The sequence below is a fragment of the Penicillium verhagenii genome, assembly GCF_028828195.1.
Source record: "Penicillium verhagenii strain IBT 33310 chromosome Unknown utg000007l_segment0_segment0, whole genome shotgun sequence".
Classification (NCBI taxonomy): Eukaryota; Fungi; Ascomycota; class Eurotiomycetes; order Eurotiales; family Aspergillaceae; genus Penicillium; species Penicillium verhagenii.
The window spans coordinates 2162396-2180253 of NW_026643171.1; the positions used below are offsets into that span (position 1 = coordinate 2162396).

At 48.7% G+C, this 17858-nt stretch overlaps 8 protein-coding genes across 8 annotated transcripts; 6 read left to right on the top strand and 2 right to left on the bottom strand.

Annotated features, from left to right (window-relative positions):
* Positions 1-1488: 1488 nt before the first annotated feature.
* N7466_007484 (Zn(II)2Cys6 transcription factor domain-containing protein) lies at positions 1489-2125 on the top strand (the record flags this gene model as incomplete). Its single annotated transcript, XM_057166873.1, has 2 exons — positions 1489-1650; positions 1787-2125. The coding sequence occupies 2 exons, from the start codon at positions 1489-1491 to the stop codon at positions 2123-2125; spliced, it is 501 nt and encodes a 166-aa protein (XP_057019914.1).
* A 1783-nt stretch (positions 2126-3908) lies between these two features.
* On the top strand, positions 3909-6508 carry N7466_007485 (Zn(II)2Cys6 transcription factor; the record flags this gene model as incomplete). Its single annotated transcript, XM_057166874.1, has 4 exons — positions 3909-4942; positions 4997-5431; positions 5495-6395; positions 6464-6508. The coding sequence occupies 4 exons, from the start codon at positions 3909-3911 to the stop codon at positions 6506-6508; spliced, it is 2415 nt and encodes an 804-aa protein (XP_057019915.1).
* Positions 6509-7697: 1189 nt separating this feature from the next.
* N7466_007486 (uncharacterized protein) lies at positions 7698-8195 on the top strand (the record flags this gene model as incomplete). The annotated part of the gene is made up of 1 exon (XM_057166875.1): positions 7698-8195. One exon carries the CDS (start codon positions 7698-7700, stop codon positions 8193-8195), a length of 498 nt encoding a protein of 165 aa, XP_057019916.1.
* A 222-nt stretch (positions 8196-8417) lies between these two features.
* N7466_007487 (cytochrome P450) lies at positions 8418-10214 on the bottom strand (the record flags this gene model as incomplete). The annotated part of the gene is made up of 3 exons (XM_057166876.1): positions 8418-9315; positions 9423-9987; positions 10055-10214. 3 exons carry the CDS (start codon positions 10212-10214, stop codon positions 8418-8420), a joined length of 1623 nt encoding a protein of 540 aa, XP_057019917.1.
* A 1608-nt stretch (positions 10215-11822) lies between these two features.
* N7466_007488 (mRNA-binding protein NAB2) lies at positions 11823-13358 on the top strand (the record flags this gene model as incomplete). The annotated part of the gene is made up of 2 exons (XM_057166877.1): positions 11823-12217; positions 12290-13358. 2 exons carry the CDS (start codon positions 11823-11825, stop codon positions 13356-13358), a joined length of 1464 nt encoding a protein of 487 aa, XP_057019918.1.
* Positions 13359-13810: 452 nt separating this feature from the next.
* Positions 13811-15802, top strand: hem14 (oxygen-dependent protoporphyrinogen oxidase; the record flags this gene model as incomplete). The annotated part of the gene is made up of 3 exons (XM_057166878.1): positions 13811-14134; positions 14206-14910; positions 14981-15802. Coding segments are annotated over 3 exons (1851 nt in total), but the record flags the coding sequence as incomplete, so codon positions are not given.
* A 559-nt stretch (positions 15803-16361) lies between these two features.
* On the bottom strand, positions 16362-16985 carry N7466_007490 (putative RNA binding protein Pym; the record flags this gene model as incomplete). Its single annotated transcript, XM_057166879.1, has 1 exon — positions 16362-16985. One exon carries the CDS (start codon positions 16983-16985, stop codon positions 16362-16364), a length of 624 nt encoding a protein of 207 aa, XP_057019920.1.
* Positions 16986-17325: 340 nt separating this feature from the next.
* N7466_007491 (cytochrome b-c1 complex subunit 9) lies at positions 17326-17833 on the top strand (the record flags this gene model as incomplete). The annotated part of the gene is made up of 4 exons (XM_057166880.1): positions 17326-17334; positions 17393-17565; positions 17632-17680; positions 17771-17833. 4 exons carry the CDS (start codon positions 17326-17328, stop codon positions 17831-17833), a joined length of 294 nt encoding a protein of 97 aa, XP_057019921.1.
* Between the last annotated feature and the right edge of the window lie 25 nt (positions 17834-17858).

Below are 17858 nucleotides of genomic sequence, written 5' to 3' on the forward strand. Positions count from 1 at the left end.
ATTGAATGCGAAATACAGATACAAGCGACGCCATTTCATACCGCTACTTGATGCACTGCGGTGATACAAAGATTTCCCAGATGATGGGCTCGGCCCTGAAGGATATATTCCCCTAGTGGGAGTGGAATGCAGATCGAAGGCACAGTACTACAGAGTACAACCTATGAAGTGGATTAACACTGACCTTCTTCAAGAACTGACCATTGCCCAAAAAGGAATATACGCAAACTACTCTTTGGCACCTTGGTACCAAAGCAGGGAACCTGCCCTGGAATCTAGCCAATGATGCACGGGAAAAACAGAAAACTCGGCCGATCGGGGTTAGACTCGCCAAATTCTGACGCCAAATTGGCAGATCTGTGGGCCTATCAATCTTGGTGGAATAATTCTCCGGGGTTAATCTGCCAACAATGGATCCTTCTCCCCCTCCCTTCCCTTGTTACCCACATCGGTCCATCGGCGACTCATGTTTCTGCTGGAGAAAAAAAAAATTAAAAAAAAAATCCAAAGACCAAAAACTCAAAATTCCAGGGGGAAAATGTTCTCTGCAGAAGAGATCATTGAAATCGGGATAACATGATCCAAGGCCAAGTCAGATCAAGCCGTGGGTTGGTATCACCACATGCTGAACCATACTCGTGGGATTACCAGCTCTATACCAAAACCGACTTCTTGCTGGCTTGGAGGAACCAGAGGCTCTAGGACCAAAAAGACCAACAAGAACATTATAGACCCCAAGCGGGTAGGGTCTGTGTCGGTTACTCCGTCATTACTGGATTCCAGGTCAAGTTTACACGTTACGAACATTTACGGATTCTCTTTTATTTTACGCCGTCATTTTCGTTTTTTTTTTTTTCCCTGTTCGAAACGAAGAGTGATGATCAAAATTGGGTCGGACTTCGTTAGACAAGTTCATGGTCTGTTCCAGAACGCTAGTATCCGATAGCTCTCGGACTACGGCTAAAAATGGGGAGTTTACCTGGTTCTGGATTTCTTGTGGTCCCGAAAACATAAAAACATAAGGGAATGTCAGCTTTGGAGAGATCCACTTCTGCCACACACGCAGCTCTCGATCCATCTTTCTCTGTTTCCTTCCTTTTTCTTTAACGCACAACTCTTTCCCTCACAGGACCCCTCCTTGTCCCGTCCGACTCCTCCACTTTCTTCTTTGGCTATTCCATTCGGGACTGTGCGCCAGTCCTTGTTGGTGCTGAAATTACATGAGGATCTTAGCGTCCGGCGAATTAGCACCCTGAGCTCCTTCGGACTGGTCCGTTGATATGATTCGCGTGGGTTAGAAGATGTTGTATTAATGACTTAGCATTTGATAGAGTCCAATCCGGCTCATCTTGTGGTCTCTAATCACTTATTCTTTTTTCGGATTTTCCAGCTTGTTTCTTACTCCCTGGTTTCTTTCTCTTATTTCCCCCCTGTTACTCCCACAGCTTTCTCCTTCTCTTTTCCCCCCGCCCCGCCCGCCCGCCCGCGATGGGCGACGCAACCCGGCCATTCAGGCCTATTGCTCCCCGGACCTCAACTCCAGGCGGCGGAGCTGGAGTTGGTCCGCCCAACAATGGAGGACCTTCAGATGAAGGTCGAATGAAAAGGGCCTCAACGGCGTGTAAAGAGTGCCAAAAAAGACGAACAAGGGTACAAGCCCAGAACCTCCCCTTTGCCCAGCTAATTGTTTATCCCCTCTTTCTTCCCCCCCCATATCCTATCCCCTCGTTGAAATCGAAATGTATACCCGTGCTTCTGTCTGACTTTCGTTCTTTGCGCCAATTAGTGTAGTGGGGTGCCTTGCACTGAATGTCAAGCGCATGAGCGAGAATGTGTATTCGACGAATTATCCGACAGGCGCCGTAAAGCCTCAGCGAAAAAAACACAGGAAGAGCTCAACAACCTGCGAGATTTCTTGGATCAGTTGCTGGGAGCATTTCGCAGCAATGATAGTCAGGCCGTGCAACATCTTGTCAACACCATCCGCTCCGGGGCATCACACGAGGAAATCCACCGCGCCATCCTCGAAATCCACTCGCAAACATCCGGATCCCCATCCCATCCAGCCAGTTTGGATCCCAACGTCATAAGTGATCACATGAATATCTACTTCAGATCTTATTGATCTTCGTTCCCGCATTATAGGAGCTTCCTGTTGCATAACACCGGAGTGGTTCGGGGGTTTTTTTCAATCAAGTTCGTCGCATACCAGCATCACCTTACGCCTGATTCTCCGCCGTCAATTCAATTGTCTTTTTATGTCTTTCAAAGCCATTTGCACGTCCTTGGCCGATTAATTGATGGCCTCTTTGATTTTGATTTTCTGTTGATCACGTTGGCCTGTTATCGTTCAATTCGTTCTCATCGTCTCGCGCCCTTTCGCGCTAGGGACTGTCTCTATGGAGACCCGTCCACTACATACGCCAAAAAGTGCGACATGTTTTTTTTTGTTCAAGAGGGACGATTTGCACAATGTTGATCCCCAAACCAATGATCCTAAACCCTGTGTATCCTTATGGCTTTCCAAGCCGAGTCCTAGTCATGTATCTGCTATTTTCCTCCCATGCTATCGAAGCAATTGGGCGGGATCCTCTCTCGGCAAGGTTCTTATCAAAAGAGAAAATCCCATGCAACCCCTCGAGGTTTCATGGTAGATACCAAATTTCCCTGTGGGAAAAAAAAAAAAAAAAACGGGCAGTTTGCGTCATGTCTGAGATGACATCAAACTTGGAAGTCCTGGACTTGGTACTTTTGGTACGATCTCCCCTGTCAAGTTTCTTGATGGCATGGGATAATAGGCTTCAAATGTCCCCAGTCCTAGCAGGTTTACCCATCCATTAATCCCGTTGTCGGTCTCGGTCTCGGTCTTTGAATTGAGGCCCACCCTATGGAGAACGATTTCGGATGGGGCCGACTGAGTTACCGCTAAATTAATCTGAAGAAAAGACTGAAGAAACACCCGGACAAATAATATTTCCATGACTCTGAATCTTTGGCATCGAGCGTGCATATACCTCATGCAATTGAGATTCAAACAATCCATCTGCATATTTTCCTCTACCCCGGCCTGATTACTATTCGTGGATCATTATCCGTAATATTCGTGGAGACATGATTCACACAATTTTTACCTGAAAAGGGGGAATTCCCTCCCCCTCCTCACTTCCGAGATACAAAGGGTATATGTATTGACTTACTTGACTACCAAAAATTCTAGTTACTACACAGTGTGACCATTCCCTAGTGTGAAACCCGGGAGAAGACCGTGAAATTTCTCATTCATGTTCACCGGTTTATAACAGTAACAAGGTATCAAATATCATCTCCGACCTCGGTCTACTTGACCAATACGCATGCATGTACATACCCATCGAGTCAACCAACTCGTTCACTTATCTTATGTAGAGTTCGCGCCACCTCGTTTCTTTGTTTCCATTTGGCCCCCGGATGTGATCAACACGGGATATGCACTGGTACCTGATCATGATCACTGGTCATCACCTCAATTCTGCACTGCTGATCACTCCTAGCCACCGAACTATGTGGAAATGATCTCGTCAAGATCGTGGTGCCAAGTCTCACGGTTTTTGATATAAAATTCTAAATAGAAAATTACAAATCAAGGACAGTTGAGAAGGAAGAATCCGGGGCAAGTGGAGAGAGGTACAGCCCCGCGCGCGACCGCACACCGCGTGGGATTGGACTTCCACACTCCACCTCGTGCTTTCTCCTCCCCGGATTTTTCTCCTTTTCCCCTCCTCCAATCCGGTTCCCTCAAAAACCATCTCATTAAAAGTGACTGGGAAAAAGGAAAGAATTCCCTAAAAACAACACCCCCACTCACATGGAAAAGCAACTGGAAGCATGCATCACATGACAAATCGAGCCTATCGCCGATCCTAACTCATATGGCCCTAACTAGCGTGAACAACCACACAGCCACGCAAGGGTCGATGGGCGGGCCTGGATTTTCTTTGTCTACAATAGACGAAGACATCGTGGAAGCTACAGACGTGGGCACCCCCGGGCGCAAAAGAAAATTATCCGGCCCAATACCAACACCAAGTAAAAACGCCGCTACCCGCCAGAAGATCACCCGGGCTTGTGACTCGTGCAAAGTCAAAAAGACAAGATGTACGGGCACGCTGCCGTGCACGAGGTGTACACGCCTTACGCTTCCCTGTGAGTACAATGCTGCTTACTCGAGGGGCTTGCCTCCAGCTCCCTTGCCGGGGGGTTCGCCGTCCTCCATTGGGGGCCAGGTGAAGAAGCGCCGTGTCTCGGATGCCGGCCGTGTGTCTAGCAGTTCCCGCTCAAGGGGGAGTACGGGGAACCCGCATCCGCATCCGAACACTGATCTGGACTTGAATATGGATCTAAACCAGCCGGCTGGAGGTGCGGGTGCGATAAGTGGTGGTACTAATTACCGGGGTGCTACTGCGGGATTGCGCCACGGCCATACAGCGGTGGTATCTTTACGAAACTCGCCTGAGCCGGGCTCGACAGACTTTGAGGGCAATTATCTTGGCCCTGCATCTGGGATCTCGTTTATTAATCGGGTCTGGAGTCGCTTGCATCATGATGAACATACGCGTATCCCAGATGAGCTGCAAAATGAGTCCTCTAAGAATACGGCCGTGTTTATGTTCGGGGATAAGCCGTATACCTATCCCGAGAACTCGGACTTTGCTTTACCGCCCATTCAAACGGTTATGGAGATGGTAGCCATCTACTTTGACTTCTCCATGGTTACTTATCGTTTTTTACATCGGTCGAATGTAGAGGGCTGGGTCAAACGGATTTATGAGAACAATATCTCTATATCCAATCTCCCTGTTGGGAATATGGTCGCTCGGACAGCGATTGTGCTAATGATCTGTGCTGTAAGCACACTCCATCAGGATCCTGAATCGGAGGCGGTGGCAGATGCGCATAGTAAAAGGTGAGCCACTGTATATTCTTCTAGTCTCGAGAACGCATAGCTGATATTCCAAAGTGAGCATTGGTTTACTGCGTCTAAATATTTGTCTTCTTTGGAATCGGGCCCTCCGCGACTAGAGACTATCCAGGTACGACTTATCCAATGTCTCTATCTTCTCTCATCCTCGCGGGCCAATGAGTGCTGGTACTTGTTTGGAACTGCATTGCAGGTTGTGACAGCTCTTGGATTACATCGAAAGTGGCCACCCAAAATGCCCAAAAAGAGCTGCTCGTCCCTCGAGTTGGAGCTTCGAAAACGCATATTCTGGAGTGTATACACTCTGGACAAATATCTCAGTATTATGTTTGGGAGACCTCGCCTGCTTCATGATGAAGATATTGACCAGGAGTTACCGGATGAGATTAATGACGAGGACCTGCTGGAAGAAGATCCGATGCGGCGAACAGGCGCTACAGATAGTATGATGATTGCATCTGTCCTCCATTACCGGTCAGTCAGCACTAAATATCCCCTTTTTCCAATCTTCACTTTAACTAAATATCTATACCCCAGACTCGGCCGTATTTTGGGAGAAATCTCCCGTCAGCTTTATAGCATCAACCCCCTTTCCCGCGACTCCCCACTTGATACAGCCGTCCGGCTCACATCCGAACTGGAAAGATGGAAAGAAAGCGTTCCGCCTCTCTTTAACAGCGTCCAGCCTACCAGTCTAATCCCACCACTCTGCCGCCAAAGCCAAGTCCTCCAACTAGCCTACTCCCACGCCATGATCCACGTCACCCGCTCATTTCTCCTAAGCGACTTCACCGACCTGAGCCGCAGACCCCGAGACGCCCACTCAATGGTCAGCACATACGTCCAGAAATGTATCCAAGCCGCCGAAAACACCATGACGCTTATAGACAGCCTCGCACAACGAAGCGGCTTTATACAGTCCCTCTGGTTTACCCACTATGTAGGCTTCTGCGCCATCCTAGTCGTCTACATCTACATCATTCAGCAGCACCGTCAATCCACGTCCCCAAGTCCCTCTGTTGGAAGTCCCGCAGACATTAACCAGATGCAGTACCTGTTGGCCTTGGCGGAGAACTGCCAACAGCATCTCGCGAAGGCAACGCGAAAGAACTGTCCCAGTCGCCGGTATAGTATTATCCTTGAGGAGCTAAGGCGGGAGGTCCATCGACAAATGGGCTCCGACGATCAGTCAGGCAGTCTTGTTCCGACACCGACGCCCGGTGTATCAAACCCACTTCCTCACGCGCAGGCTCTAAGCTCGAGCGCTACGACTGGAGTTGATAATCGTGACCCTGTGCAATTTGATGCGAGGAGTCTTGACTTTGCGAGTATGCCGGCCATGCTGCAGCCTCCTGGGCTTGGTAGCAATTCGGTCGAGGATGCCGGGCTCCTTGAGAATCTTGAGGGGTCTGTTTGGTGGGCCCAGCTGGATTCGTGGGTAGGTTTATATATTTTTCTGACATGGTTTTCTTTTATTTGAGGTTCACGTTACTAATTCGGTTGCAGGCTCTGTCGAATTTCCCAAGTGACCCATCAGGATTCAATTTTTAGCCAGCTGTTTCCTTACCGACCTGAATCTCAGACTGGCGGTTGCTACGTCACCCTCGAGTCTTCCCTTCTGACCTACATCGTGACATTTGAAGCAGACCTGATGCAGGGCCCTTGGTCGTCGACTGTAAATAATATGAATATACCCATAGATATGCAATTTGATTATCAATATAAAGAGTTTGTGTTCAATGTTTGCTCTCACCTGGGAGATCGTACCAAAAAGGCTCGGGGCTTCCCTTCAATTTTATAAGGGGCAAAAAAAAAGTGGGAGTGAACAAAGTCGGAGAGAGAAAGTACTACATACTACTAAGTAATAATAAAAAAGAGGCATTCACTCATTCTTTGGGTTGTATGAGAAAAATACCAAAAAGATGGACTCGCGGGGAATCGAACCCCGGACCACTCCCATGCTAAGGGAGTATTATACCACTAAACCACAAGCCCATTTGATGTAAGAGTGACGAAATTTGTGCGCTATGAACAGATCCTAAAGTAAATGGGCATTTACACTCAATCCTGATCGCCAAGACGAACCATCATGTCAATTTCACCACCGCTTCGAGGGGAATTTTGATGAATCTTGGCGCTTATTTAACCTATTTGTCAAGCTTTTATTTATGCATTCTTTCAACGATTCTGCAGTTGATTTGGACAAACTTGAAGGTTGGAATGTTTCTTTGAATCGAGGTCTGATGGCCCGGTGCCCAGATGACAGCACTGTTGGGAGAAATATACATTACTTTACGTCGGCATGTTCCACAGTTGAAGTTTCCTTCCAAGGCTGGAGCATGCACATGTGGATTTGAAGGTTTCCGTACCTCAAGTGCTGCGTAGGTTATCCATCGGGCACCTGGGCTTCAGTAGGTTCACATCCAATTAATTGCAAGACGCTGCCCCAGGCCGTAAGAACTACCGATCCGCTGATCGTACTTAAGCAGGTACTGTACCCCTGCAGTACACCACTGCAGTACCCGTGAATACCCAAGGCCCCGGGGATAGAGGGGCTGATCAAACAATCAGAAACGTCGTGTCTTGACATAAATTTTCGCTGTAGGACAACACTTCAGGATTTTTGACCGTATCTTGTACCGTGCACCCCACCTAGACCCATCGTTCCCTCAAGTCTCAATATTAAAGCACTAACGGCCTTACTAGGCGTCATTTGCCCCACCATAACGATTCATCCAAAATGTCCCTGGACACACTCAGCCCGAACGGACTCTATATCCTCCTATACGTCAGACAGCACCCGCCCATGCCAAACAACTTCCATTGGGCATTTTACTTCCACAAAAGTCCCCAGCAAGGCGGCACAAAGTACCACGTCAAAGACATCGGCCAAGGCTGGATTCCTGACCATGGAGTCAACCACGCGGTGATGAAAGAGTTTCTTCTTGTGGGGTTATTTCAAATCGCCCATGTGCCCACTGGGCAGGAAGAGTATTTGGATCGGACGATGAGGACGTTTGATGGACAGTTGAACGTGTCGGAGACAACGTGTCGGATCTGGATTCTGTGGGTTCTGGCCTTGTTGCAACGCCCTGTTGATGGACGGAGACTTTTGGAGTGTGATGATATACAGGCGCTGGAAGAAGAGATTAAGGACTGGGGGAATGGGAATGCGATGGGGGCTGCGAATAATGAGCAGCCGAGACCAGTGGGGCGATCTTCTCTTTGTGGGCTTTGAGATTCAAAGCTTCTTTGGTGTTGGACTTATTTTAATTTTAGGTATCCCTTTACCTGTGAGGTACTAAATATATCAATAAAAAGAACCAGCACTTGAGTATAGATTTGTGTGAAATTTCGTCTCTCATTCAATATTTACATCATAACAAATAGCCATTGTTTGAATCTGGAACCTTGGAAACAGCTTGAGAAAAAGAAACTATACATCCTTCCATAGCGTACCTCATGCAGAGTGATTCTCTTTGGATCGAGTATAATCTTCTCCTTCTTTGACAAATACACAGTTCATCTCTGCACCCGGGCTCAGTGTTACCTCGAACCTCAACACAGGATCCTCGATGCGATCCTTGCCACTAACCGGAAGAGGTATAATACGCTCATAGGCCTGCAGAATACGGATGATGGTGTATCCCATCTCGATAGTAGCAAACTGTTGCCCAATGCAAATACGAGGACCGCCGTTGAAAGGGATAAAGTGCCACGGACGTGGCTGCCAGCCCTCGACCCAGCGATCGGGAATCCACAGACCAGGATCAAAGTAGTTCTTAGAGTCAGGTCCATCGTACAGATCAGGATCCCGCTGCATCAGCATAGTTGAATAGATGAGCCGAGTGTTAGCACGGACGCCCACGGGGGAGAGACCATCCGGTCCACCTCCGCGAGGAAGTGTAGTGTCCCGAAGCGAGTAGCGAACGTTAAACGGCACGACCGGATACATACGCATAGTCTCATTGATGACAGCGCTGAGATACTTCATGTCCTTCAGATCAGTGTAAGTAGGCTTCTGTCCATCGGCACCAACGCCCAAGCGGTTGCGGATCTCCTCGCGCAGCTTGGCAACCACTTCGGGGTGTCGCGATAGTTCAAATAGACAGAATGACAGTGTTCCGGCCGTGGTGTCCCGGCCGGCAAGCAGGACGGCGACGAGCTGATCACGCAGGACTTGGGGATCACGCGTGAAGCGAGCCAGGGCGTCGAGGAATGTCTCACGTTTTGACAGCTTCTGATCCAGTTCGGCAGTCGACAAGGATAGCACGGTTTCAATGTAGGGCTGGATGAACTGATCCATGATCTTGAGGTTTTGTCGGAACTCCTTGCGTGACATGAGGGGGCTGAAGACTCTATTTTCGGAACGTTGCAGATTAGGTTACACAGATCTTCAACAAGGGATTATCATGTTACACAGTGTGTGACATAGTGTGTTACGCATGGACCTGAGATAACTTACCCGAATCGGAAAAGCTCGGCTTGTCGTTGTTGTACAAATCTGAAAGCTTCCGCAAATCCAGTTGCCGGGTTGTCCAGACTATCTGTGCCTTGGCCTAGCAGGTAATCGGTCGCTGCATCGAGGGTATACCGGAAGAAGAGTGGCCCGACATCCACAACACGACTGGCATGAGGTGAGTGGCTTCCACCTAGAAGTGGTATGAGTTTTTGGACATGTTTCTCAAAGGTTTCTGTGTCGACGATTCGATCACGGGCAAACATGGGACGGATGAGCTGGCGAGAGCGCGACCACATTTCTCCGTCCGTGACGAAGATGCTGTCTCCCAAGAATTCTTTCCAATCACGGTGGAATGGCTCTCCTTTTCCGAAATCCGCAAATTGTCCAGTCAAAAGAGCCTTTGTATTTTCTGGGTCAATGGTCAAGACCACGCGAGTAGAAATTCCAGCATCGAGCTCGGCTGTTTTGATATTCGACAAACCCCCAGCAGTAAGGATTTTGTTTCTCCAGAAATCCAAGTCATCATGTGCGACGTTGGCCTTGTGACCATCGTACATGAAATCGAGAGCTAGATTGCCTTGTTAGCTTCTTCGGCTCTTACAACTGACAAGAAGTGGAAAGAGAATCCGCCATACCGTAGGGGAGCCTGAAAGAAATCTTGGGAGCCCTAGCACCAAGACGGGCGATCTGGACAGAGGCTTGGATTTTGCGAAAAATACAAAAGAAAGAGAACAATCCCAGGAGCCACAAGCTCGCCTTTCCAGGCGTCATGCCCTCGAGAAGATGTTCAATCATGATGGGCGTTAAAGATAGCAGGGGCTATCAGTCGTTGAAATTAGGGAAATGGAAATTATAAAAGTAGGAAGGAAGCTTGGAAGGTTTCTATATGAGAAAAATGGGGACGGTCATCCACATGTCACTAGTATGGTCAGCCAGTGATGTTTCAAGCACTCTAAGCACGATCCCCCTGTTAGACGGGCAGATTATGGGGAATGACCCATTGGCGTGGAGATGTTTTATCAATCGGAGTACGATAGGCCCGATTTCACAGAAAAAGTACTAGTGATCACCTTATGATGGACAGCCGGAACCAACCCGGATGCAAGGATGGGCGAGTTCTTTACCTTTCAAGACATTCTTGCGAGGTCTGCGAGAGAGTTCATTCCAAACCCCGCTAAAATGACTTCATTTCGGCTTTTCGAGGCTTGTCGACCCACCTAAACCTTGCAATTTCCTTATGCCCCTAGCCTTACCTGGACCTGCACTGGTATAGGTATCTGGAACTCTTGCAGAGACCAATCGCGATTTTGTAATTTTATCTTTCCTTTATTTTTCTGACCATTTTGCATTCTCGGTTTGCTGCAATAGGGCTGTGAATCTGTGATAATCCGGGGAAATACATTGGGGCTGTTAAGGACCTCGGCTCTCCCGGTTTCATATGGCAAAGTGGAGATCGGTTCGCTGACGCCAAGTTTTATGCTTTGGTCATGATTCATGAATAAATTGCAATCAGCACTTGAGGGACAATCGCGTTCATGGAAGGAGTGAAATGTGATGATAGGGACATAATGTACTAGGTCTTGGTAATCATGAATCGGAAGCAACTCCCAAAACACCCCGTACTTTTTGGCCCCCAACATTTGAAAGTGCCACGATAATGTTCTAGTCAACTCTGTATCACGAACAATCAACCCCTCAAGTATCGCAATCTACATGATGGATGTCTGGGGCTTCCAAGTGCCATCCTAGCGGAGGTCTTGCCGTTCTTGAGATACATATGTATGGCTTGATGATGCATATAGAGTATATTGAAATTCATGCCTACTTCAATCTCGTTCAAAACAAACCTTCACTCTTTGCGCTAGTGATAAGAACTGGAGCAAATCCCCTCAAGTGATGGTACCAATATATATAAAAGAATTCATCAAAAATGGGCGCAGGGGAGTCGGAGATATATCTCACTCTCTCCCCAAATCAGACATGATATAAGACGTTTTTGATCCCCGAGGAAATGTGACATCGTCTAGAATGGATATTATCACATGACCCAAGAAACCACACTAATCCATTCTTGGAAATATTGCGTTTGTCATGTTTGCCCTGAAACGATGAGTCACGTGCATCACGGGCCATTTTCGTCGCCGAAGCTTCTGCTATCGCGTCAACTATCATTCCAATAAGATCTAAATAACCGCCATTTGGGATCTTTGTTAACACAGAAACTTTATCGCTGATCCTGGCGCAGTTTTCTTTTTTCGTCTCATTGTCATTCTTTCATTGTCCTGAAACGTGCGAACCCTTTTCTGTCTCGGTGGCGCGCAATCCACCACCTTTCTTCTGCAGCTCGGAACCTCTTAAAATCAGAAATCCTCGCCTCCTACACCACCTCCCCATACCGCCAAAATGCTTCCAACTATCACTCAAGATTCCCCTCTCGCAGTAGCTGTGGCTAGCGTCATCCAGCCAAAGCTGGTGGAAATGGGCTGGAGTACCGACGATGGCCAAGAGGGGGCTCTGATTGAATACATTGTCCTTATGCTGGTGAATGGAAAGACCCAAGAACAACTTGCGACTGAACTTTCCGCCGACTTCCTTGGACTGGATGAAGGTGACACACAGGCACTTGAGTTTTCAAGGTGGTTGTTTGGTCAAGTTGAGGCTCTTGACCAAACGATCAATGGAGGCCCAAGCAATCCTACGACACAACAAGTACCTTCGCTTGGAGGAGAATCGGGTCAATTCTCGGGAATGGAAGGGAACGGGATGGACGCAGAGATGGGCGATGCAAGTGATTCCATGTGAGTCTTTGTATACCGATTTACAAGATGTTCCAGTAAACTGACCTTGCCTTTTTTTCCCCTTCCTGCCAGACCCACAGGACCCAAAGCGATGCGCAACGGACGACAGGCCGGCAGAGGTAGAATGCTTAACCAGATCAACCGAAACCTTACTGGCAATGCCAACGATGGAGCTCTTCACCGAGTCCGTGGACAACAAGGAAATGGACGCATCGGAGGCCAAGGTCGTGATCAAATGAAGGGACCCCGGCGAGGAGGCCGAAATATGGGTGGTATGGGTGGTATGGGCGGCATGGGCGGTATGGGCGGTATGGGCGGCATGCCCATGCAAGGCAACATGGCACAAGGCATGCAAATGAGCCCACAGAACCAACAACAACTCATGGCGATGTTGGAGGAGCAGGCACGAATGATGTCTCAATTGATGCCTGGTTTCGTCCCACCGGCTATTAACCCTGCTTTCCAGAATGGAAACCAGCAAGGCCGTTCTCTCTTCGATCGGGTTGAGCGCCAGGGCCAGCAAGCTGGTGCACGATTCAATAAGCCCCGCCAAAATCAAAGACCCCAGGAATCCAGCGGTGACGCGGATACGGAAATGAGTGGCGAGCAAACTGACAGCAACCCCGAAGGTGTTTGCCGCTTCAACCTTCGGTGCACTCGAAAAGACTGCCCATTTGCCCATCAGTCTCCTGCGGCGCCCGAGGGTACTTCCCTCGACCTTTCTGATATCTGCTCATTCGGAGCAGCCTGCAAGAACCGAAAGTGCACAGGCCGCCACCCATCACCAGCAGTCAAGTCTGCACACCAATCGGAGGAGATGTGTCGATTCTTCCCCCATTGTACCAACCCACATTGCCATTTCAAGCACCCCGACATGCCACTTTGCCGCAACGGCGCCGGTTGCACCACCGAAGGGTGCAAGTTCACACATATCCAGACGGCCTGCAAGTTCAACCCTTGCATGAACCCGAGTTGTCATTACAAACATGCGGAAGGCCAGCGTGGGCCTATTCCGGACACGGTATGGACACCAAAGCATATTAGTGAGCGCAAGTTTGTGGAGGATGAGGATATGCCCGAAGAGCTGATTAAGCCGGAGACCGGTGAAGATGTTTCTCAAAATCAGGAGCTTACAGCATGACTCCGACTTAATTGAAGTTGACGAACCTTTGTTTTGTCGAGAAGATGGCTGTGTGCGAGCAATATCTTGTACAATTTGAATTGTGATGATGAATGGCTGGTTGGGGAGGGCGTTCATAGTTTGATGCATTTTGCTATTCTCGATGTTTTCTCGGTTCGTTTATCTATCTGTACATAAAATATCCCCCAGGGCCCCTGATATGGAAAAGAAGAACACAAAGCGGATTCACTTATCAAGCGAATATCTCCTATATAATCCGTAGAGACCATAAAACACTTTCCTAGTACTTATTGGTGGATGTATCACATGCATTGTTGAACTATTTGTATGTAGAAGACGATAGACCGATAAGCCGATAAGCCGATAAGCCGATAAGCCGATAAGCTATGTAAGCATTCCGTGCATCTCCTTTACTAAGGAATTTGCCTTCCGCGGACTACATCACGCTTCAGCGCATCGCTTCCCTGAAATTCGCTGCGATGCGGTTATTGACCGCCAATGGTCTTAAAACAAGGCAACATGCACTGGTCACTACAAGACTCCAGTACCGTGCCTACCACGTTGCCATCATTGGGGGTGGCATCACTGGACTCACATCAGCATACTACCTGTCGAAGAACCCCGATGTCACCGGTATTACGATTTACGAAAAATCTCCTCGCCTTGGAGGTTGGATGAGATCTGAGCGTGTCCCAGTTAAAGGCGGCGATGTGCTATTCGAATACGGTCCTCGTACGATAAGATGCTCAGACGCGCTTGGACCTACTTGGCGGATGGTAAATGCTCTTCAATTGAACACTGTGACCCTCGATACGAGAATATCCAATGACTTTTTTCTGGCCCGAAGGCTAAATCTTTAGGCTTAGAGGATGAAGCGATTTGGACCCCCAAATGGCATCCTGCCGCATCCAATCGTTATATCTATTACCCGGATCGTCTCGTCCGCCTGCCAACCCCACGTCCAGGACACAGTTTTTGGGCTAACCTCAAAGAACTCGTTGGAACAATCTACAGAGAACCTCTTTTCAAGACAGTCATACCGGCCTTGCTTCTTGAGAATTCAAAACCGCCACGACCAATGGACGAATGGCACCGGGACGAGTCTGTCGCAAGCTTCATATCGCGAAGATTTTCTCCAGAAATCGCAGACAATATTGCTTCAGCTGGAATCCATGGAATATACGCGGGAGATATTGATAGGCTGAGTGCCCAGACTCTTCTGGGATCTCTACGCAACATGGACGATGGTATCCTTATGGGCATGCTTAACAGAGCCTTGACCGGGAGAGAAATCAGATTAACGGATGATGTCATGGCTGAGGGAATTAGTCGAAATCTGTATTTGCAAGAAGTGGGTGAAGATGAGGGTCGTATATCTGAGGAGAAGTTCAGTGCCCGGGCCAAAAGCTCGGCCACCCTCACATTCAAGCAAGGAACACAGCAGCTTGTGGACGCGATGGCTGCCTATCTGAAGAAAAGCAAAATTGTCCGAATCAAAACAGATTCAGAAGTTCAAGCAATGAGCTCACTGGCAAAGCTTGAAAAGCTTCAGGTAGGATCTTCCAACTGGTACACAAGTGCCCTATAATTTGCAGACTAACCTGAAATCCCGATTCTTACAGATTACTTCTCGTCAAAGCGGTGGTGGTAGCAATCGTGCGACATATGACCGTGTCATTGCCTCCATTCCATCACCTGCATTGGCCAACATCCTTGAATCAGCCAACACGAACCACCCGGGTCAGTCTCTTGCCCACGAAACCATCAGAAAACTCAAGTTGCATAACTATGCGGTTACTGTCATGGTTGTCAATCTTTATTATGACAATCCCGATATTCTCCCCGTCACCGGCTTTGGTTATTTGATCCCTCGCTCAGTACCACACGAAAATAATCCAGATTGTGGACTGGGGGTTCTTTTCGCAAGTTCCTCTAGTCATGGTTGTCCCACCTCCATGTCCCCTGACGTGGATCAATTCGTTTCTCAAGATAATGCGCCGGGAACTAAGATTACAGTCATGCTCGGTGGCCACTATTGGGATGGTTGGAAGGATACTGATTACCCTAATCACGAAACTGCCGTGGAGATGGCCCGCGCCATGCTTGAGCGCCAAATTGGAATCAAAGAGGCCCCCAGCGTTGCACGAAGCAGCCTTCAAAAGAATGCCATCCCTCAATACCTCGTAGGGCACCTTGACCGCATGTATGATCTGTCCGCGACAGTGAAGGATGAATTCAACAGACAACTCATTGTTGCCGGGAACTGGTACACCGGAGTTGGTGTCAATGATTGTGTTCGACAAGGTCTTCTTGCTGCAACATCCTGTATGAAAGGTAACAAGCCCCTACCCAAAGATCACGACTATACTCTTGATAACGCCATGGGTTGGGACTTGATTGGCGGAATTCCAACAGCACCGGTGAAGTATTCATCAAATAAGTAGCTCCTAAATTCTACTAGACACTTTGCACCAAGATGCACAGGTCTGTCGTGTGTACATAGTATATTTCCAAAAATGTAACATAGAAATTTGAACATCAATGTTTCTAAGATAGGCCTTCATATTCCCGATTTGACCGTAAGTATCGGGGGACAGGCCACAGGGCCTTGAAGCCCCTGTTGTATTCTCCTAATGAAGGGTTTCCGATGCATTCATTGGTTCTTCATCTTGACACCCAGGCTATGCACTTAAAAGCCAGCTGGGATGGATAAAACTGGATACGGAAATACTGTCCGCATGGTTCAAAGTCGTTCGAATGCCATATTTGTGTATTGATATAAGCAGAGTTTCCTTGAAGTTCGCAACTTATTCAACTCGCATTGAGTCGCAGATGGTGATGGGTTTATAGCTCAGGGATGGTGCGACTAGTATGTCGAAGTGCCCAAGTGCCCATAGGCCTTGCCGCGTGCAACCATTCTGTCGTTAACTTCAAGTGAAAATCGAGCGGGAAGCAAGACTGTAATTATGAGAGTATCCCGGAAGAAAAGAGAAAGCAGGGTTCTCATGCTTTTTCCTGGGCATCTTCATCCTTCGAATCTCCATTTGAGTCGAATCCGAGTGTTTCGAGTTGTCGAACCAGTTCGTGGATCTTGATGACCTTCTCCAGCTGCTCGGGCAGCAAGGCCTCACCCTGGTTCTTTTTGTCGCGCAGGTCTCGTGCCTGTCTGAGCTTCTTTTTGAGGTTGCGTGCTTTCTTTTCCTTCTCTGCCTCCGGATCGACGGGCTCCTCCTGCTTCTCGGGCTCGGTGGGCTTTTCGTCCTTTTTGGCGGGCACACGCCAATTGTCGGATCCAGAGCCCGTTTTAACTGAGGCCTCGGCTTCCTTTGCTTGACGTTTCGCCTCGCGGCGCTTTGCGTTTTTGTTGCTGGCAGCCGTGGCGTCTGCCGCGGCAGATTTGTCGTCCCCACTGCTCAATGCCTCTGCACCCGGCACCCCGCCTTTTCCACGATTTTTCCACGCAGCGGCGGCACGATTCTTGTAAAGTTCGACATCCTCTGGGGGCTTGTAGCCAGGGCGGACACGAATCTCTCGACGTTTGGAGCCATCTGCACGGACCGATGAGGGGATGTAGCTTGCACCGGTTGCATCGGTGGTGATTCCGGCTTTAGAGACGTTGGAGGACATGGTGAATGGTAAATGGAGGCTGAAGAGCAGAACACAAAACGAAAGAAAAAGAAAAAGTAAGAAACAATAGAAAGAATTTAGATATAGGAAGAGCTCACAGGGGGCGACTCTCCTGAGCTCGCCCACTCGAATCAATCGAATGTCGGAAAAAGAAACAATGCAAACTTGAAGATGTACGGATGGCCGGAGTAGTCAGTGTTGACGGGCCAATCAGCGAACCGGGAATTCCCGCAGCTTTTCGTCCTGCGAACTTCCATTCCTTCTCACTCTCTCTTTCATCTTCAATACCCCAGATCTCCCTTTGCCCTCGGTTGTGTTCAACACTTTCCTTACCGTCACAATGGCCGGCGTATGTCACTCCCATTTCCAATGGTGCTTCGCGCCGCGCAAAACTCCCTTGCTAACAGCGCATGACAGATCTCCAACGCTATCTACCAGCACGTCTCCCCACCCTCGATCGGATGGTCGCAATTGTCGCCTTCAAGTCTAACTGTGATATTTGCTACGTGTTTAGGACCCTCTTCCGCAAGAATGCCGTCTACCTGACCGCTATCTTCGCCGGTGCCTTCGCTTTCGAGCTGTGCGTTATATCCGTGAACCCCCCGAGGCGTACATTACCACTGACCCAAAGCTTTTTACGATACAGTTCCTTCGACACTGCCTCCAACAAGATCTGGGACTCCTGGAACGCCGGCGTATGTTCCCCCGAACCTGCCCTCTCTTCCCTATATCTCCCCTGGGCTCTACCGAGACGACCCGATAACATCCTCGCTAACTGATTATAGCGCCAATGGAAGGACATCAAGCCCCGCTACCTTGTCGCTGCTGAGGAGGAGGATGATGATTAGATGAACAACCGGAACCGGGGGTGAC